General features: G+C 40.9%; 4 protein-coding genes across 5 annotated transcripts in view; 2 read left to right on the top strand and 2 right to left on the bottom strand.

Annotated features, from left to right (window-relative positions):
* The first annotated feature begins 52 nt into the window (after window positions 1-52).
* cdc26 (cell division cycle 26 homolog) lies at window positions 53-3,642 on the top strand. 2 transcript variants are annotated; one of them, XM_062554446.1, is made up of 3 exons: window positions 53-265; window positions 728-839; window positions 1,426-3,642. In XM_062554446.1, exons 2-3 carry the CDS (start codon window positions 759-761, stop codon window positions 1,606-1,608), a joined length of 264 nt encoding a protein of 87 aa, XP_062410430.1. In that variant the 5' UTR covers window positions 53-265; window positions 728-758; the 3' UTR covers window positions 1,609-3,642. The 2 variants fall into 2 exon arrangements, with proteins under 2 accessions (XP_062410430.1, XP_062410429.1); XM_062554445.1 differs by having other exon boundaries at window positions 205-269.
* Window positions 2,366-17,626, bottom strand: slc31a1 (solute carrier family 31 member 1). Its single transcript, XM_062554443.1, has 5 exons — window positions 17,509-17,626; window positions 9,027-9,174; window positions 8,137-8,209; window positions 7,668-7,836; window positions 2,366-4,845 (listed from the first exon to the last, which is right to left on the bottom strand). The coding sequence occupies exons 2-5, from the start codon at window positions 9,165-9,167 to the stop codon at window positions 4,644-4,646; spliced, it is 585 nt and encodes a 194-aa protein (XP_062410427.1). The 5' UTR covers window positions 9,168-9,174; window positions 17,509-17,626; the 3' UTR covers window positions 2,366-4,643.
* Window positions 17,627-18,167: 541 nt separating this feature from the next.
* atp6v1g1 (ATPase H+ transporting V1 subunit G1) lies at window positions 18,168-20,441 on the bottom strand. Its single transcript, XM_062554444.1, has 3 exons — window positions 20,250-20,441; window positions 19,380-19,480; window positions 18,168-19,180 (listed from the first exon to the last, which is right to left on the bottom strand). The coding sequence occupies exons 1-3, from the start codon at window positions 20,329-20,331 to the stop codon at window positions 19,007-19,009; spliced, it is 357 nt and encodes a 118-aa protein (XP_062410428.1). The 5' UTR covers window positions 20,332-20,441; the 3' UTR covers window positions 18,168-19,006.
* Window positions 20,442-21,941: 1,500 nt separating this feature from the next.
* Window positions 21,942-22,242, top strand: part of fer (fer (fps/fes related) tyrosine kinase) — a 35,689-nt gene continuing 35,388 nt past the window's right edge. The window contains exon 1 of the mRNA XM_062554434.1: window positions 21,942-22,065. The gene's annotated coding sequence lies outside the window, so the exon portion shown is untranslated. The remainder of the gene's footprint in view (window positions 22,066-22,242) is intronic.

Below are 22,242 nucleotides of genomic sequence, written 5' to 3'. Positions count from 1 at the left end.
CCATCGAATAGTTGTCAGTTACACGTTAAATAATGGCTGATCAGTTTAAAGTTGGAACAACTAAACATTAATAAGATGTACTATGCGATTTTCTTTATACCGTCCTCATTTTGTGTATTGTTTTTCACACTATCGTCGTCGTCGTCCTCCTAGGGTTGCGTGATAGTCTGCAGTAGGAAAAATACATTTCCCACAAACCTTTACACAATTGATGATATCATATGATGGCGACTCAGAGTATGTAGCAAGAACAAATCGTGCAGTAGTAAGTATGTAACGTTCACAAACTATTTTACTAAACGTTACAACAGCCTCTATAGTAACTATAATGCCATGTTACTGTCATTTGTAAGATATGGCTAAATTGGCTTTAAGTTTGTTCGCTGTTATTATTGGTCTTGGAAAACTGGTGTTGTTGATTAACGAAGTTAGCTATAACGTTAAACGTTAGCTTGCCAGTAAGCCAATGACCCAATTTATACATGATTTTAAATGGGCCGTAATTATAATCACGACGTGTACATGACTTGAAATGTAAACGCAGATGTCTATGTCAAATGTAAACACGTTAGTGTAAAGTGACTGGTGTCTGTGATAGCCTACTGTGGTGACATTGGAGACAACGATGATTTTACTACAATGGAAACGTAATGTTAGTGATGGAGTATTGAAGATTACAGTAGCCGTTCTTTCTAATGTTTTACGAAAATGTTTATTTCTTGCAAAGTTACCAAGGAGCTACCCAAAACCAGTTAAGGATGCTACGAAGAAAGCCAACACGTCTGGAGCTGAAATTGGATGACACAGAGGAGTTTGAGAGTGTCAAAAAGGAACTTGAGGTAATTTCACAGCAAGCATCACGACAAAGCATGTTTCAACACACCGACTTTTGTGTAGAGAGATCAGATCCAGATGGTTTGTGAAAATGCTCTTGCAGTCTAATGTCAGCTTGACCTAAGGTCCTGGAGAGGTAAAGATGCAATGACATCATTCAGGTGTATGTTCTCAAAAACTTCAGGTGCAAAGTTTATTACAGGAATCCCCCAGTTTATGAATATCAATGATTCTTCTTTGCATGTATCAAACTCATGCTTGACATTTGAGTGTATCAAAATGGAGGACAACATCCAATGAAGAGAACAGTCATGCATTGTACATTCAAGGCTGTGTGAGTAGATTATGAGTGAGAAGGAAAATGACACAAAGACAATTCACATGAGCAGCATACAGAGCAAAGATCATAGCGCTCTATGATCTTTGATACAGAGTGAAGCTACAGTAATACACTCAGATAGGCTACAATTCCATACAACTGTCAAAAGTTGGTTATCACAGAGCATGAGAGCAGAAATCCTCCACTTGCAAAACAACATACACATGTGCAGTTTCTCCATGTTGAGTCGCTCCTATGTTTTTAACTTCCAGAGCCGTAAGAAACAGCGGGAAGAAGCAGATGTAGTTGGCGTGGCAACATCAAGTGAGATTGGCGGTGCAGCTGGAGGCGCCGAGGGGAAGACCAGAGAGCAAATGATCCACGACCGCATAGGCTATAAACCCCATCCCAAGCCCAACACGTTACCATCCTTGTTTGGAAATCTCTCCTTTTGAGTGTTTTGCGCTTCAAGGACTTAAGATTGTAACAGCAATGTTAGTAACAACAGTGTTACTGTTCTACTGGGGCACAATGGTCCCCTGCTACATCTCAAAATGAGCATGTATGTACTCGTAAGTGCAAAATTTCTACCACAAATGTATTTTTTATATACAATGTAAATGTGTTTTTTTTTTTTTTTTGTTATGGTGGCGAGAAGCATTTAAGGAATAATTACTGATTTGGATAACTGCAACTCATTTTGTGAGAGGAGGTTTGTTTCAAAGCAACATTGAACATTAGGGTCTGTGGTTATTTATGTGTGCTTGTTTGTGTGTGTGTGTGTCTGTCTGTCTGACTGGGGAATAGTTTTTTTTTAATTGAAATAAATTAATTTCAATCTAAATTTTGACTACAATACAACATCTACACCAGAGATTCAGTTATCAGCTGTGTAATTTATAGTGCTGGTTATTAGAGATTAATTGCAAGTGGCATTGCTTTTCTTGTGATTGTTATTCTATGAAAGCCATCAATCATTTTAACTTGGTGTTTAAGCATGGATTTATGTGTCCCGTAAAGGGAAATACAGATGACAAGTGTACTAAAAAAAAACAATCATCAATAGGGTTAAAGTAACCAGTCTCACGATAGTCTAATCCCAGGTCATATTCCCATTAGTGGGTGAACAGTCCAATGCCCAGTGAATTCCGCTTCACAATGGCAGGAAGAGCCGACAAATTCTGATATTGAAATGAAAAGGCACGAGAAAAAGAGGTTTATGTGCTCTTCAATCACATATCATTTATTGATGCTCACTAGACAATTACAAAGTAAATGCCAACTATACATATGTCACAGCGAACTGTAAACAGTCCAGAAAAAGTTCACAATAGTGTTGGACAGGAGTAGCAGGCAAATCCCTTTAACAGTTGGGCCCTTGATCTTAATCTCAACGTTTACTTCATAATCAGCTAAAGCAAAACGACTTTTCTTTCTGAATGGATATCCTAGTTTTTAACATGGTCATATTTCTTGTCATATATAAGGCATTTCAGAGAATAAGAGATTTGACCACTAACCCTGCATTACACAATGTCTATCTGGCAAGTTGTACAAACGTCACTACATTTTACATCAGAAATTATAAAACTGCATTCGCTCAAACTAAAACAGTTATTTAAAAATATTACACTGGCAGATTCTATCTGATAATCAGTCTGCCAACAATTATAAACCCACTCTGAAAGGGCTAACTTGAAGTCAGGTAGTGTCTAGTCTCTATGGAAAGCATTGGTTCCAGCCTTCTGCTTTCCCAGAATTCCTTGCTGTAATAGGATCCATGAACCAACAGAATAAACAGAGAGAAATTCTAGGTGCGTAGAACAGCTATGGATGAGCTGCTCTCCCTTTTATCCCTGATGTTACTACGGAATTTTCCCCTTTGTTGGAATGACCTACCAAAACTCCCGATTGTAGGCAGCACAGCAAAAGCCCCTCGCTTGTGGATTTCTTATTAATAGCCAGAATCTTTTGGGCACATTACATATGATCAACACATCTTTAGCAATGAAATGATGATCTGCTTTATAAAACAGTACGTAAAGAAATTGGTTTGTGGGTTGCGGATTGTCAAGGGGTGGGAGGATCAGTCTACACTTACAGCACAGTGCTTGTGTGTGACATAATTAACTGAAAACAAATATCTAAATGACGTGTGTGTTACTGGCAACATCTAAATTTTTATGTTATAGAATTTACATGTTCTCTCAAAATACAGATGCCGTTTCATACCTCACTGAGGTCCATCTAACCGAGTCCCAACAGTTACATGCCTACAGAGTGGACCCTTCAGTGTACCCATTACAGACAAACCACTTCCGGGTATTCCGAGTAGTCTTCAGATACCACAATGCATGGGACCTTGTTTCAACATAATTGGGCATCGCTTCTCGCCCTCCCCACCCCATCACAATATATATTATATATCTTCATATAGATTCAGCTAGCCATTAACCTTACATCATCAGTTACCTGCTATCAACACACAACACAAAACAGAAAACAGCTGCTCAAGAGGGAGACACATACACATTTTGCCACAAGTGTTCCTTGAGATCTAACATAGCAGGTTCCTATTAGGTTCATTAATGTGAGTTACAGGATGGCACTTCCATGTAGACTGAGAGACAAGTCCCGACAGTCTACAGCTGGCCCAGCGCAGGATGTGTGTGTTTCCCTCATTTTAAGGCAAAAAGGTTAGATAAGGCTCGGTCATACAGCCCCGGACAGCACCCTCAGCCTCATATGGATGAGTTATCCCTTGGTGTACACAGAGGTGTGGTGGATATGGCTAAACTGAAACTACACAGAACATCAAGGATTCCAGAGTGATCCAGCGATAATACTATAGTTAACAAATACCAGTGTGAACACAGCCTTAATATATATATATATGGCTGGACATAGATGTGTTCACTATTGATGAGTTAGTGTGGGCCAATCGGCAGAGGGTAGATTTTAAAGGCCATCCAGGCTACAGATCTGGATGGCTGAAGCAGTGGACCTCAAAGGAATGTCACTAATAGTACGGCGATAGGACTGAGACAAGTAGTCCACCAACGGACACTGAAGAACAGAAATTACTGAGAAACTGGCACGAACCGGGGACTGGATACAGTATCAGTAACTCCCCTGATAGTGATGAGTAAAAGATCATAAAGTGTTTTTTTTTTCCTCACCCATAGTGACCAACTCATTAAGGCAGACTGCATTTGGTAACAGTAGCCTGGGTAAGGGTTGGGGGTGCTCGTTTCCAATGAACTTGGAACCACCCATCCAAAACCCTGAATAAAGGGGCCTAACTTAAAATATAATAACCAGAAACTATGTATCATTATGTCTGTGTATGTGTAAGGCCCACCTGAAGGCTCACCAGTGAAGTGTCTTCACATGACCAAAATATGCATATGTCTGTGTATGTGAGAGTGTTGGGGGTAGGGGGTGAAGGAGAGGCTAAAGGAGGAGTGGGGGGGGGGATGTCATTTGGGGGCTAATGGCAATGTTCCGTGATGTCTACCACCACTGCCTTCTTCCAGCTGAACAGAAAGTAGCCCACCCCTGCACCTGCTGCCACGGCGATACAGAGGTAGCCATTGTAGGTCATGAACACCAGCATGAGGAAGTAGCTGACAACCACCTGGATGATGTGCAACACCGTCTGAAGCGTGTGCGGGAGACTGAGCATCCGCTGCCTGAAGGGACAAACAAAACAGTCAAAGTCAAAGCCATGTTTAAACTGCAATGAAAACACTGTACACAGTGCTAATGTCTTCTCATGCCAAAGAAGCTGCCAATTAGACAAATGTCTAGAAACATAATACACATATGTAATGCTTCCTAAGACACTAAATACAGTGTAGTATAAAGGCTAGACGATCCTAAAGCCTAGCCATCACCTTACATGACGTCATAAGTTAGCGCGGTAGTCCTCCATATACTGTACGTGGAGAGCAACATCATGAAGAAATGACTATACTAGCCAGAAACAAAGCTGACACTTTTGCCCAATCACATATTACCCATTTTAAGACCCTGATTTAAGACAGGGGAAGGATATTGACGAGACAAAAATGAACACAATGCCCTTTCGACACAGGAACGTGCAAAGATGAAATAAAGCAAATGGTTAAAGTCAACTGGCATGACTAAGATTTACAGTACATTGGGCATACAAAAAAGCTGCAGTAATATGCAATAATCATTCTCTGTTTCTCCTATATTAGTTATTGAACTGCACACAATAAGGTGTTTATCTCTGCATCTGTTAAGAGATCTACAAGCAGACCAGGCCTATCTGTTTTCCATGTTTGAGGAACAGTTAACCAGGAAAAACAAGTAGGCCAATGCCAGGGTGAGAGGACGGTGGAGGGGCATTTTATCCTTTGTTCAAGTGAAATGAAGCTAAATAGAGTGCAGGCTCCGGAGGGCCACGGCCCATTCATTATCTCCATAGACATTTTTTTCTAAAGATTCTTTTAAAGTTGCCGTAGCACATTAAATAGACCTTTAATGTGAGACATAATACCATTTAAATATAATTCATCATTAGTCTCTCGGTATTTTAAAGTTCTAAGAGTCTGAATCCCTTATTTTAAGTTCTACCCTTTCATCTATTCTAGAACATATTCCGCCACCATGATTGTTGTGTTGTGTTGTCACGAAGCTGCTTCTAGCTATTCAAAGTGTAATTCTGGAGTAATTTGAACTCAGGGTCTTTTTCACCCTGACGAGTCGTACACGACCTCCAGAGCTAGATTACGTTGAGTACTGACTTTGACTGGCTTTAGTGCTTACAGCTCAAATGGCTACCAATGCAAGTACTAAGGGCCAATAACTAAACATGTCAAAACCACAATTTTTTAACCACTAATTGAAGCGGGAAATTCACAGTTTATGGCAGAGACCTTCCATATCTTGCTCTCACACAAGCACACACACATTCCTTCTATCACTATTTTTCAGCTGTTGCTGATGCACAAACTCTACTATGAAAATCATTGTCTAAAAATATGTGTCCTGATCTTGGTGTTATTGTTAGATGTACATGGGACAATATATTGTGTACTATTAGGTTCCTGAGAACAGGTTCTGTCTGAATGGGAACTCTTCAGTTAAGCAAGATTTACTTGCAAAATGTGTTGCTTCATTTATGTGTAATACAATTAGTCTAATATGTCCAAATGTTGATTGCTCTCTTCATCGGATGAGCTTCTCCATGGTGATACACCCAAATGTCAAGTATGTTATATTGATACATTTCTGCTATATATACACTGGCTGAATATAAAACTTTGAAGCTTTTGAGAACACTGTTGTTGTTGTGCAATGTTTCAAATTACACTGGAATTACACTTTAAAACACATCTGAGGGTCAGACATCTACTCCACCTCAACACTTCCTTAGCCTGGAACTGTATCGAAATCATCTGTTTAAGAGAGACGCCTAAGGGCTCGCAGCGCAGTCTCAACTGGATATGATGGTCAGAAGGAGAAAGAAATATACTTCTCAAGGCCATAATAACATCATCAAATATACTTCTCAAGGCCATAACATCATATCTCAAATCAGCTGGAAGCGTACGTGTTACTACTATAACAGACTGACCATCTTTATCAGTACTACTGATAGCAGTCACCACGGTAAACTTAAAGACCCTGTCAGGAGTTCACATTCGGGGAAAGGGACTACAGTTTACATTCCGGGAAAGGGACTACCTGTAATGGTAGGATAAGACTACCTTTGGCACATGGAGAGTGAAAGGGTGCAGGTCAGTTCAGTTTGTGTTGTAAAACTGAATCAAATGTTATGCAAAGCCATTGCTTTTTGGATACACATACATGGATACATTGATGCTCTAAAGTTCCTTGAAATTGACATAACTACATTTCTAAACCAAATTCCTTTTGTGTGCTAAAGATTGGCAAACTGATTCTAGAAGGGTAAAACCAAAGTTCCGTCACAACCATTCACTCTCGTGTACAAAAAATGGCGGCACATCCGGTATGTCATGGGTCGTTCAATAGTTCCACACATCGGGGGAATGAATGAATATCTCAGGTGTTATCATAAGACTTTTCTACATGACTTATGGTCGTGTGCATAATAATGCATTTTCAATGAGTAATATATGTGGCAATGCAGTTTATAGTAATTTTCATTGAGTATTTACCGTAAATAGAAATGCGATCGCTGTTGTCAGTCCCGTAGTAAACCAGGGACCGCAGCAGCAGAGCGCGGGTTTGTTTGGAACTATTGAGACTACCACTAACCACGTGACCGCTCTAGCAGCGAAGTCAACGGCTGACGCAACTTTGAGATATCGATGGCTTTGGGTAAAACATTGTTCACAAGAATGAATCAGATGAGATGCCAATAGGTTTTTGTTTTGTTTTGTAAATACACATACAGTTTAGTTTAAAGATATACACTAACACAATAAAAGGGTAAAACTTTGTTCAGAAACCATTCACAAGTTTTCAGCACAAAAACAAGATGGTCTACATTCTCACTTACCCAACCGTTTTGTGGGTCTCCATTAACACAGTTCCATCAGCGCCAGGGACAGGCATAGAGTTGTAGCGAACGTTCACTTGGTTACGTCTGAGCAGGAACTCCCTGCCAATCTTCAGTCCTTCATAGAACACGGCTAACAGGAAGACGCCAATGCATGCACCTGCCATCGCTGAGGACAAAACAAAGACAGTTTAGGTTTAGCTTTCATCAATAACTGTCAAAAACAAACCCTCTGATAATATAGAAACAGGAAATAATCGCCAATAACTCTATTGGAAGTAAGTGGCATGTGAATTAATCCATTTAAATTCATCCGTTTTAAACAAATAACAGCCTCTATCCATCTAAACATGTTCTCGTTCAGTGTTGTCCCACCATTCTGACAGATGAACTGATTTTTTCCTAGTGTGACTGTGCTCATTATATGATTTCTACACCTTTTATGGCAAAAAGAAATGAAATCACTAACCCCCGGGTGTGTTGATAACCAGTCCAGCAAACAGGAGCTCCACATTTGTGTAGCCAAAGTAGAATGTCATTTGCTGTAACGGTAGAGGGAGAATTTCACATCAATGTTGTATTTCAGCATGTGAGGTACATAGGGAATTACACAAAGTGTTCAAAACCTTGCCTCGTGTATCATACTCTTTAGAGAATGGTGCAAGAGACATCAACGTTCAACACCAATAACGGCAGTTTGTGATAGGAGACTATGCCACAGGTGTGACAGATGTATGCCATGGCGAAACATTTAATTTATTGCCCAGGCACCAGCTTACCCACCCGGTGGAAAAGTTACCTGTCTGTAGTGATTTATCGCTCGCAAACCTGCGGCCCTAGAGTGATAATGTACCTTATAAAATATCACTTACTTTGAGGTCTGATCCAATTGGACTTTATGTACATACACTACTCACAAAAAGCCAGGGATAATCGGCTTTTGTGTGAAATTTGTTGGCTTTTGTTTCAATAAATAGTTTGAGATGAGGAAATCACTACTGCATGCTTCTACTCAAATGCCCTACTTTCATGATATAATACCACTGTAGGTTGAACTTTTTACATTTTCCATAAATTGCACCCGAAAGCCAGATATCCCTAACTTTTCTATTTAGAATGTCCTATCTGGACACTCTAAGTGCCAGTGCTAGGCAGCATAATGTGGTGCAACGCAGAACTTACGTTGTTCTGCTATATTGAGCAAGAAACATGACTCGGCAGAACAGCATACGTAACGGATTCAGGGTGGACAATGCTATGCAACAGTCGGACGCTCGCATGTAGTTAGGCTGTAGGGGGGCATCTCTGGGCATGCTGTTCGGGGGCACCTCTGACTGAGCGTTGGTGAAGCCCACTCACCATCATGTGGCCCATATCGCCTCCGTGGTCACCGTGGTCACCGTGATCCATGGTGTGGTCCATGGTGTGGCCCCCGTGACCTCCAGTTATGGCAGGCGGCGTAGTGCCATGCACGTGTCCATGGTGCATACTATGGTCCATCTCCCTGCTCCAGTAATACAGACATGTGAGAGAGAGAGAGAGAGAGAGAGAGAGACAGAGAGGGAGAGAGAGACAGAGAGAGAAAGAGAATCAGGTACAGTCAGAAATGTACCGTAATTTCCCGACTATTAGCTGTGGCTTATACATTGATTTTGCTAAATTTCTTTAGCTATGAGGTTAATACAGGGGGGCAGTTAATATGGTGTTAATATGGTTTTGTTTCTTTTAACTTGCATAAAACACTGTCCTGCGGCTTATACACAATGTGGCTTATATACGGGAAATTACTGTATTTGCGTACTTCACTAAGCATTTGTGAGTATCTGAGCCAGAGTGCCACACATCGTTTTTGACACCACACTCCGCCAAAGCAAATCCGCTGAAGAATGCCTGGCATTCAGTGTGCCTGTGCACTCTCTATGGCTTACCATGTCCAGCATGTCAGATCTAGTTCAACATGCACAACAATATTTAAGCCCGGGGTCAAAATGAAAAACATTTTTATACACAAATGCAGACTCTGAACTCTGAGCCCTGTGAACTTGGCCAACCTGGGGTTTTTTCAAAGCTGCGCAATGACCACCTGTGCCATCTGTCTGTGAGCATAGCTGGGTGATCCCGGTGACAGTGACCCTAATGCTCTATTGCTTGGAGAGAGCTGAGATAAGCCACCTTGCTTAACCCGTCGCTCTCTGGTCCATCTCTGATTACAGAATCCACAGCGATGCAATGCTTTAAAGACTTAGGTGTGGAGCCCTACAAAATCCGCTATGCCTTAGCCACTCACTTAGGTGTAGGCCTAATGTTATCTACTACTTTACAAACGTGAACAGAATACACCAAAACTGTCGGAGTTATACTGAATACAAAAAAAGTGAATACTTAATGTCATTAGAATTATAACAATATCATATTATACAAAAAGTTAATCTAATCGAATGTGGTTAATTTAGTTGTGAGTGTGGAAAATCCAGTTTCATCGTAGCTTAATGGTGTTTAGAGTATATTCAACACTATTTGTTTGCTAAAAGGTTGTTCTGACAAAGGGAGCATCCATCCACGCCTACATCTTCAGCACAGAAGACACACACATCATGCCCTTTTACAATTACCGTCTAGGGCCTGAGTTCCCTGATTTGGAGGCATCAGGGAGAAGCAGCACACAGCCACTTGAGAGTCCCATAAGTACCCACTCTAATCTGATGCCCTGGCAACCTCAGGCTACAATTCAGATTGAATTGGCCCTTGTAATCTAATGGTGGCCGATGTAAAACATCATTAGTTTGAACAACAGGAGACCAAATATGCTTTGCCAAAGGTCTCAGATAGCCCGTGGGCTTTGTTAGCTGTGTCCGAGTAAGACTGAAACTGACAGACTAGGAAGGTAATGAAATTGTAAGTTAATGAAATGACACAGGAGCCTGTGAGAGATCAATATCTGTGGTCAGCGTCATCCATGTCAGAGATGCTTGATGCCATGCCCAGCAGATTTAAAATGGATCCTGCATAAAAGCTGCATGACTTTCTGCCAGTTTCCATACAATACCACATACAAAAAAAATAGCCTAAATGTGAAAATACAAAATAAACATGACTGAGCAACTTCACCCAGACCAGCCTAATATTTTCTTCTGTCTCTGAATATAATGGTAGTCATTCATAGCATCTTGGGGGAAAGTCAGAAAGGAACTCTTCAATTCAAAATGATTGACTTTGTGTTGTGAATCTCCCATTCTTTAATTCTACAAATTAGTATTACAACTGGGTCAACTTAAGTCTGACATATCAAACCAAACACTAACATATCAAACCAAACACTAACACTAAATTAAAACATTCTTTCCAAACTTATTCTGTTAAGAAAAAGAGAGTTTCTGAGAAAACGTCTGGATCATAATCTGACCTAGTCTTTCTGGCTACAATCAAATTCTCTCCCACAGGGATAATCATAGAGAGATATTTTTTCACATCAGTGACTGTTTTGAAACCACATTAGAAGGATTAAAGACACAACTTCACCCACCCAAGTCAATATACGAACATGCCACAGTGCAGTTACGATCAACTGTCTCATTTGAATCTAACTTTACTATTGAATGTCAAATTCACGAGATTACTCTGGCTGCAGACAGCATCAAATTCCAAACCAGAGTTGCACAAACCTTCCGGCACAGAGTTTTTCAGATAGTCCCAGAGCACAGTTAGCAGCTCTCGAGTAAGGAATTCCGCACTGCGAGGTCAACTCACTCACCCTACTGTGTCTTTGTCAAGAGAAGCTTGCCAAGGAAGGAAGGGAACTCAGCAGTGATCACGTAGCAGCTGCCGCGTATCCTTCTGATCGTCAGCACGTCGGCGATAAGTGCATCAGTTCAGAGAGTGCACAGGTAGGTCACAGGGCACAGTCAACGATATCAGGGCAGCTCCTTGACCCGCCTTATGGCGAGACCGTCCAAGATGTGTGTGGGATGCTGAGAGTGTGTTTGCGTGCGTACGTGTGTGTGTGTGTGTGTGTGTGTGTGTGTGTGAACTAAGATCCCCTCCCATGACTGACTCTGCTCATGTGATCTTGCTCCTGCCCCTGATTTCCTGCCGCTGCTACAAAAGCCAATCACAAGGTTTTGTTCACTCCCACCAAGGATGGGACAGAGAGAGGGAGGCCCTCACAGTCCTTATCCGCCACCCCTCAGCAGGGGCTAAATGGAGCCAGAGCCCAGCCAGCGAGATGGAGTCTCCAGTGGTTTCCTTCCCTTATTTGATCTAACCTCAAAGGATTCACTTCCCTCAAAGAAAACATTATTGCAGTCTTTTTTACATAAATCAATCTATCGAATACTCTTTGATTTAGCTGTACTTGTATCTCCTAGACTACAGCATGAAGGGAAAAAAGAGACATGTAGCCTTAAGAGATTATTAGCCTTGTCCTCCAATGTGATTTAGCCTACATTCCCTTATTTATATTGTCCATGTCTGATGACCAAGACCAATCTTGTGTTGCATCTGGGGAGAATTTCCCTCATTCGTCGTCACATGTCTCAGCTGGCACTTCTCAGAACTCATGTGCTCAAACGATTGTGGAGGCTCCCTATGCTCTGCTTCAGGGGCCTATCCATGGAGACTGGATGATGAACTCGGTCACTGATTCGCTGACTAGCAGAAGCTTGGTTGATCATTTTGTCTGTGTGTTTTCCAAAGACATTCGAGAAGAACTGAGGATACCAATCCGAGGCAGCAGAGGTACAATCCATTCAAATACGATACAAGAAACCACTTACTGTGTGATGTCATTTCATTCCATTGGGCACAGAACACACTGGTCCTTTTACAAAGATTAGCCTATGTTGCTTCAGAGGTTCATAGCATTACCATTATCTTTATGATTTCTACATAAAGATAACTTTAAGCTGGAGTCATAAAAGACTCAATAATAAAACGTGACCCTTGGGACACACTTTGGAACGTGCGATGGCAGTCTCCTATAATTCCAAACTAATCAAATGCAAATAGTAGGATAGATCTTACAATTAAAATTTTACGATTCATTTTTGGGTCCGGGCCCATCAGTTAAGAAACACTGTTGTAAAGGAAAGTTTTACTTACATCACACTATCAAAGTTCTGTCATGATCAAGGAACAAACAAAAATATCATTGCCATCCCCTCCACCTCCCTACTGATCATGGTCGATTAGCAGAGTTTATTTATCCCAACATTGTGTTTTTCTGCTACATGAACAAGAGGTTTCAGGACTACTGTTTTTTAGTAGACATGTTCTTATTGAACTTTAATACAGCAGTACATGTGCTACTAAGGAACAAGTCTAATTTTCAGGTGAAGTACTTCCATACATGGGAAAGTCCCATTTAGCCTTTAGCCATTTCGTCCACCACAAGATGACTGCTGCTTACTACACCGACTAGTGACTTTAATAGTTTACTACTTGGCCAGTGAACAGTATTACTGTATGCTTGTAACCATGCAATGGCATTTTGGCAGGTGTAGGAAGATTCATGACAGTTACATATTTGGTTAATTCATTGACTTTAGAAATCAATACTCTTTAGGGTCTGTTACGAACGTTTCCCGTAGTGTACTGTAGGAGGGATCGGCCATGACTTCTGGCTTATGTCCTTGACGATCAGCTTATTTGGTCATCTCTGTTTTCAACATTGACTAAGCTTTTGCACCATCATCAATCACTGATGGGATGAACAAACAGACATCCAACAGGCTCCACATTTCATAATAACTCAAACAACCATTAAGGAGGGGGACTTCATACGAAGTTAGTGTCTAAACTAAAGGAATATTTCTCAGGCATTACAGCAATGGTGTCACCATATATGTGACATTCGTGTTGTAACCAATGTGTTCTCCTTAGCTGTTCATTACAAGTTTGTTCCAGGTAACCTGATACTTAAATAATATGGCAATTGAGTGGGTTTGGCCATAGGCACAAGGCAAAAGGCTGAGTGACGCAGGCAGGTAACCACAGACATAGGTATGTCCTTTACTAACCCCACAACCATGAGCATTTCTACTACTATCAACTAATCAAATTTAGAAACATCAAATTGTGTTTAAAACTTTTGCTTATTTAGATATTTGTTCATTCATTCTCCGCTCCCCCAAAAGGATTCCAATCTTAGTCTCTGAGTGCCGTGTCCTGTTGTCAAGCAGCATATCGCTCAAAAGTTCAGTGAGAAAGGCTTTATATGCTTGTGCACACAATCATTTGAATAGTCTACTTGCTAGTCTATATGTCACATGATAAACTCTATTTACTCGATATTTCATAACTCAATTACTGTCAAATGTGACATTATAAAAACACCCTCATTATGAATTAATGAAACGTTCAAGTTGAAGTGATTACAGGGTGAGGAATCAGAGTGGAGATGTCCTGGGATATCCCCACTCTGGGACACCTCTCTTCCAATCAGAAAAGAAAAAAGGCTAAATAGTTTGACAAAACGTAAATTTAGTAGGCAACACAAAACTATAATAAAAGGCCTAAAATATACCCTTAAACAATGCATGAAACATTTGTCACTGGTTATCACTGACCAAACATTTTTAATGCAACCCCTGTGTACACTGCTCTACCAAAGTAGCCTACCCAATATTTGATCAGTTTTAGCTCAACAGTTCAGTCAGAGGTAGCTAATGCATCCCTCCCTGGTCAAAGACAACTCTGGTCAAGGCACTGGCACTCATGTTACAATATAACTACAACTTCCAGGGAGACTTTGAGCCCTGGTCTGAGCCATAGGCCATAATGTAAAGTTTCCTGAAAGAATAACGCAAGACTGACGCTTAATGTGGACTTAAAATTTAACCTACACACCATTACACATTACCTACCTACACATTAATTTCCCCAGCTAGTAGTTAGGGACCTTACACAATGGTTACAGAAATCATACAAAGTTTGAATGATCATACACAACAAACAAAAGTAAGCCATACCTTAATAATCTACTATGATATCAGGATAGAACACAACTAGTCTATCCAGGTGTTTACGTCTTTCACACTTCATAGGAATTGTCAAATGGGCTAGCCTGGCTAGCGCCTACCACATCTCAAATGAGACGAGGTCTGGCAACCAGACGTTCATTTTCTCGTATTTGAAAAAATGCCCAGATCCGTTCATTGGGCGCCACGGATCAAATGCGTCTGTGCATAGCCCATCATGGTCTTGCTTTCTCCCCTGTTCTGTGATTCGTCACCAACATCAGGCGAAAATTTGGGTGTTAGTTTCCAGACTGCCTTAGCAGCGTGAATGAAATCACTGCGCAAGGCAGGATGGGAACACCCATGCTGCAAGTGGGCACCTTTCTTAGGGCCTGTGTCCGATCATGTTTTAGCACTGACAGCTCCCTAAGCCTTATTTTCTTCAGTGCTTCAGTCAGGTGTTTATTGTTGCTAGGTTAAGAAGTTTTGATTGGTCGTAGAGAGAAGTGACATTGATGATCCCAGCACTGTTCTAAAAGTTGAACAGATAAAAAAAAAAAGAAAAGGACCAGCACTGAGGGCTTTTTTTCCCTGCCCAGTACGCCAAGCGTTGTGAATGCTAAACTTCATTGGATTTGCATGATTGGTGGACACAGGTCCTTACTCTAATTGTTGGTTGAATATGAATTTAATATGGTATGATATAGGCCTAGCCTTACGAAAGAAGATGTTGGCTAGATCAGATAGATTTTCCTGCAACCACTTCCATCACATACACCTGTCTATCTGTTATTTAAGAAGTCTTTGGTTTATGTATGCTTACGCTTATCTATCATTGCGGCATCTTTCTGACCCATGGTAGCCCTTAGGACTTCAGATGGACATGTCGCTTCACGGATAACCTCTGTTTCAAATGCCTTATTTGAAGTGACAATAAAAACTAAAAATGAACTATTGGACTACAGCCTGAACAGAATGGTCAACTGTGTGTTTGAAAACGCCATACCAAGGCAAAGCTCAGTATCTGGAAAACCGAAAATAAAGTTCAGGACAGGTTTAGCCTACCTGAAGCCGATCTCATTGTCTTGAGTTTAAAAAAAGAGAGATAAAGATGTGTGTGTGTGTGTGTGTGTGTGTGTGTGTGTGTGTGTGTGTGTGTGTGTGTGTTTGTGTGTGTACACACACACACACACACACACACACACACACACACACACACACACACACACACACACACACACACACACACACACACACACACACACACACACACACACACACACACACACACACACACACACACTTTGTGGTGGCTGTGTTTGAAGACCTGTTTTCCTCAGAGCCCAACAGTAACAGCCAAGAACAACATTGTTACGTTCAGCAGCACCAGTTGCTGTCACATTAAATCACACATTCACTCACAAAATAAATCAAACAGTGACTAACACTATAATAAATGGTTTGTACGCAACCTAACATTGTTTACCCAGAGGACATTTTCTCAATGGGAAAAGTGCTACAACTAACTGAGCACTAAAGACCGTCTGACCCTCTTTCCAGTGACACAGCCCCCAAACAGTAAACACAAAAGGAGCACTGTTCCCCTGACCTGTTACTAGCCTCAACTCTAAACAGACTCACACCCACGGAAAAGTGCAAGGTCCCTCCGAATAGTCCTATTTCACTGGAGCAATGGACAAACATGTAAGAGCAAAATAAAGTAAAAAACTTAGATCAACTCAGCTGATAAGTCATTTAAAAAATGCAGTTTACGAGGCAAAAACAGATATCTCCTCAACTGATTCGAATCATAGGAAGAATCAACTCAATGACCTTAATCTGTTTGATCTAGCCCTGACAATGCAGATCAAGACAGTACGACTGGAGATTTTGGCATGCTGCTTAAAACACCTTCAACCTTTTGTCTGCAAAGAGACAATGGGCCAAAAATAAGCATGTCGTCTAGGCCTCAAGATCTTTCACATTCCTTCCTGTATTTTGTGACCCATGCTGAGTTAAAAGAAAGGTTGAACTATACCTGAATTCTTCTTGCAAAACAAAGAGACCAGTCGTGTAATTTGAACAGGAATGCAGGGTAGGCTACTTTAAATTGCTAGAGGTCTTACATTTTCATAACTGACTTCATAACATTTTGTATCAACAGTATGCATTTTAGAAAATCGCACAAATCCATTTCTCGGTGATTTCGGTCAGCTGTTGTCCTGTACCGTTTGCTAGTGTTTTTGTTTACACTGACATGCCCAGCAAAGGCAAACTTTAACGTTTGACCTATTTCATCCTTCACTTGCTCAATCATAAAGTCGACCTGAAGTAATCCCAGCTGCTGCTTTATAACCCCAACCTACTGTGATACAGGTGATGATTTCAGGGGATTTAAACAGATCATCTTAATCAGCTATAATCGCCTGGGTTTACAGAATTCCAATGCTCAATTTGCTTCGCCAAAATCTTCTTTCACCTCGATAGTGAAACCAAGTCCACTTCAATATAATATAGGTTACAATCTACTAAACACCTATCAACATAAAGCGTAACAGGACCAACTGATCATTACCGTGCACCGAACCATGTCCTAATTATTATTTATTTGCTTTCCAGATGAACAAAATATAGGATACCGAGAATCAGTTGATAGACCCCTGTCTAACTTTAAATGATACTCTACACACATATGTCAGTGCACAATAAACAGAGGACGGTACCTATCTAACGTAAAACGTTTTAAGTGCATTCTTGCTAGTTATAATAACTTTAGATGGCTTAACCGTAGATCAGTTATCGTTAGCTCGCTAGCAACAGAGGTCACAGGACCGTCTTTTATACAAAATAAAAATAATAGTCGTTTATGGACAGTCCAGGGCACTTACCACGCTTCGTACACAAGATCCCTCTCTGATTTCCTTCTCTTTCTCGATCTCAGAGGTAAGTCATGGACTTTGTTATCAAAATTTCCAGGGTTGCAGCATTAGTCGTCGGCAACAGATATGAGACGAATGCTTTTTGCAATGTTACATGTGTCACACAGCGACCAGTGATGACGTTTACCTCTGAGCCAATGAAAAGACAACTTGAGGACCCGCTTCCGCCGCCACATGGCAGTCTGTCGTATGACGCAATGTCACACGACCGTAGATAAGTAGAGTAAAAACAGAGTCCGTTTTCTCTGCTAAAAATGTGTTCAAAATCAACATACGCCCCTCTGCGATGGGCTTAAATAGTTTTAGATAGTAGTCTGCATCCAATTAAGACCATTTCTGACAAAGATCTAACCTCCGTGTGCAGGAAAGATGAAAATTCATACTAGCCATCATACGAGACAATAGTGACATCTGGTGGGCATTTCGACTATTGGTTGAATATGACTGTCACGACCTGTATAAATATGCATCGTTTTGCAGCTTGTTCCACATATCAAGCAGAAACCACAAATATCTTATCTTGGCGTTTTCTTGTTATCATAAATACTGTGTCAAAGTTTGTGACAACTTCAGAGAAATGGACAATCATAGGAGGCAGAGCCTTGGAATACACCATCAGAACCATTTATTACTGTTTTGCTGTGCTGCAGCATCAACTGTAAACAGAGGAATGTCATCTATACATAAAGATTCAGAAAGCCACTGAGAGTACAGGGTTGAGAAAAGAAAAGGGGAAGGATGGTGAAATCACACAGAGGTACAGCAACTGGAATAGTCATCATTTTTTAATCATTTTGATCATCCCATGGTATTAGGAAAGAGGACAAACTCAATCCCTTTTTATATCTCCACATGCTGTTCTGATAAGACAGTTAAGTGTTACTCATAAATAAACATCACATTGCATAGCAAGACGTACACACACACACACACATACAAACTCACAAGTGTCCATCAACACAAAAAAAAAGTCAGTCTACTGATCTTTGAGACCCTACAAGCAAGGGAGCACCACGGAGGCACGAGAACACTGCACTGTGTCTGCCAAACACAAGCTGATGCTGACTTGACACTTCTGATCTGTAACTACACAAGCAACTCACCCTGAAATATTCCCCAAGTATGTTCTACAGATGGTAAAGTAAGACACTGCGAGGAAACACCACTTAAAACCCCCCACAAAATATTTTGCCTAAACAACAGTGTACTTTAATGAATAAAGCCCATTAGAAGTAAGCATGGTGCTCGCAATACACAAAAGGTGGATAACCGGGAACAGTGTTAACTAGGTGAGTGTACAGCAATACTATGTAGTGAAGGTGTGGTGGCCACACAGTGGCAGGTCTCGTCTCAGTGCCTCCTAGGTTCATGTGTTGAATGGGATATGGGATGTGGGATGGGGGATGGGGGGGGGGCCGGCAGGAGGAAGGGAGTGTGGGGAGGCTTTTTATCCAGCCACGCGGTAGTTGGCATGAATCTCGGGCTTGATATCGCACACCATCTTCAGCAGGCTGCCCAGCACAGCTTCGCGGTTTTGCTGGTAGCTATTCTGGATGCGGCTCATCTTATCCAGCGTCTCTTTGTCCACCTCCACAGCAGAGTTGCCATGGGAACCCAAGGCCTTAAAGAGGGAAAGAGCAAATTGAGAATCTCAATAGTTATTGTGACTAGAACTATATTCCCATATCTAACTGCATTACAGTCTACTGCCATGCTATTTGACATAGATGGTAAGCAGTTAAATTCAGTGCATATTCACTACTCCACAGGCTTCTTTTAATCTGTAACTGCCGAGTAGGCTACTCTTCTTTGGCTCTTACCGCTGCCTCCTTGGTCTTGAACTCCTTCTCCCTCTGCATGCGGTACTGTTCAATCTCAGCCTGGGCTTCCTCTTTAGCCTGCTTCAGACGACGATTCTTGCCTATTCGATCAGGAATTAAAATGAAGATGGTTAAATTCTGACATACCCCTCCTGATCTAGTGGATCTGTATGGAAACCCCACCATTGCATATGGGGAAACGAGAACTCTTAAATGATCTAGAAAGAGAACATGAAGAAAGAGGAAGGCAAGGAACAGTGACTTGTGAATCAGTGGATCACGCTGGCAAGAGATAAGAGGAAACAGTGGAATAACTTCTCAAAGGTTTTGACTTGGGTAATAAGGAGCTTTACAACTGACGGAAACGTCTATGGCCAACTAGATCATCTGTGGACATACAGATGGCAAATTCCTCAGCATTACGTTAATGAGGAGGGTAGATGACACTGCGTTGTTTTCCCACTGAAGCTTCATCACAGGGAATAATCTCGAAGTGTTAATATTCACAGACCTTTCAGAATTTGAAGTATCAATACTCCCTGATTCATAAATAACCTGTTTGTTTGTCGAAGGACGACTTGTGCTAAATCAATATCAGAAAGTCCGTATGTGTCTCTTCATCAGCGTTACAGCTAACGACAACAAGCTAAGTAGCACTAACACATACGGACATACTGTGAGTATAATGACATGCCACACGACAAAACGGTAGCACTAATATGATTAATAAGGCGGCAAAACTGACCAAGGCTATGCATAATTTTAAAGGAAATATATTTAAACTAACGTCATACATCACCTAGACTCGTCGATAATACTGACCTAGCCAACCAGGCTAGGTAGCTAATCATGACAGTCGAATTAACTTACGTTTCCTGGCCTCTGCAACCTTCTCTGCTGCTCGTTTCTCAGCCTGCAACAGCTGCTGAATGCCCTGTGATTGACTAGCCATTATTTGACAAGCTGGTCGGATGAATAAAAGCAGAGACGATGGTCTTAGATCCCCGTGAACACTGCAGCGAAGGTCGGCGAAGAACACTGAAATGACTGCTGAGAGTCAGCTGACTATTCGTCAAGCGGACTGTTGATGCAGCCTGGGTAAAGTCACGTGACAAAACCTATGGAGTGTATATGAGTTTATGTTCGGTTCATCGTTTCGAATACAAATAAGAAGACATCTTTATGTAGCAGATCGTATGGGTTAAAATATCGACATTTTGATGTAAAATGTTTTACTACTCTGAGTTGGGTTAGTAATGGTCCTAAACGAGGGTCTTTAAAAATAAAATACAAAATCCTACACGAGCGTTTGACGCCCTCTAGTGGCGAAATGATTCTACTGCGCTCTGCCTGGGGAATCACATTCACATTTACATTTAGGCTACTTTATTTATGTATTTTGCAGACACTTTTATTCAAAGTGACTTACAAAATGAGAATTAACATTCAAGCTGCAAAAGAGACCTTAGGTAAACAATAAATACTAGCCTACAAAGTCTACAGTCACAGACTGTTACAAAATGAACAACAGTTTAAACTTCTTTCAATGAAACCTTTGCAGTAGCTTAATGCAGTGTTAACAACTCAAACAGGGAACCTGAAAAATCCTCCTCTTCCTCAGTCATGAATTTAGGATGAAACTTGATGGCAGTGACAAACGGAAATTGTTATGTTTGTTGATATTCATAAAGGCAGAGTAGGCATTTTTTAAAGGCATTTTTATTTTATATAATTGAATAGCCAATGGATGTAGGCTCACAAAACACAACCTCATTTGCAGAATTTGTAATTTCAGGTAAGCTCTTCAGGATCTACCTGTTCTCCACAGAGCCAGACAATTCAAGAGTTAAAGCAATAAAACAATCGCCAAATTATGACGATCATGTGAAAGACATAACAGACCTGTCGTTCCTTGTCATAAACTAGTTAAAAAAAAAAAAAAAAAAAAAAACTTATGCCAGCATTGATTTAAAGTGACCTCTTGCTCACAGAATTATCAGGGGGAATGCAATTGTCATCATCAGGTGTAGGGTAGGATATATCAAACAATTGCCATTTAAACTTAAAATAACGTAGCCTATGTCTTTCCCCCCTTCTTCATTTGTTTTCACATTACGTTTTGCCTGAATTGTATCGAGCATCTTTCTCAGTTGTTCACACATTCGAAATAAAATTAGCCTCATATTTAACCTGCAAAGGCTATTTTCTGGAATTCAACACTGCAGAATATTTTACACTGCACATTAATTTCTATTAGCCATATAGCAGCCCGTTAACATGAAGTAGGCTATTCTGTTTTTTTTTTGTTCAGCATTAAAGCATTTTTCATGTGTCTTCACAACGTGGAATTAGGGATGAGCAGCCAAGGCCACAAATAAATGACTTTCCAATGTCAGAATTCCATAATTTAAGTTAATCATCCCAATTCGTTAATTGAATATTTAGATATGGATATTTGCCGAAGTCTAATGCCAAACATCCCAGACCAACTCGTTCTCAAGAGCCCCTTCAGTTATGCACACACATCTAGGTTGTATTGTAAACGTCATAGCCCTATGGTTTGGGAGCGCAGCAATCCTGAACGGAAACCCCTCCCGAATCCCAACTCCGGCTGCCGAGCAAAGAAAAGAGGAATACCAAGCAAGGAATCAGGAAACACGGAGAAATAACACAACAGTCAATTAAAGTGAGTGCATTTCATGGTGAAGTTTACCAACTCTTGTTTCACGTATATTGTTTATGTATACATGCTTTTAGACGGTGTAACATTATTTAAAATCAACTGTTGGGTTGTTTTTTCTTCGGAAAACGGCTATCCGACATTAGCAGGGTTGCTAACTGAAGTGACCTAGCATGTCGGTAG

Source organism: Sardina pilchardus, chromosome 14, assembly GCF_963854185.1.
Source record: "Sardina pilchardus chromosome 14, fSarPil1.1, whole genome shotgun sequence".
NCBI classification, from domain to species: Eukaryota; Metazoa; Chordata; class Actinopteri; order Clupeiformes; family Clupeidae; genus Sardina; species Sardina pilchardus.
Note: the sequence above shows the minus strand (reverse complement) of the source record. Positions and strands in the feature narration are given on the sequence as shown.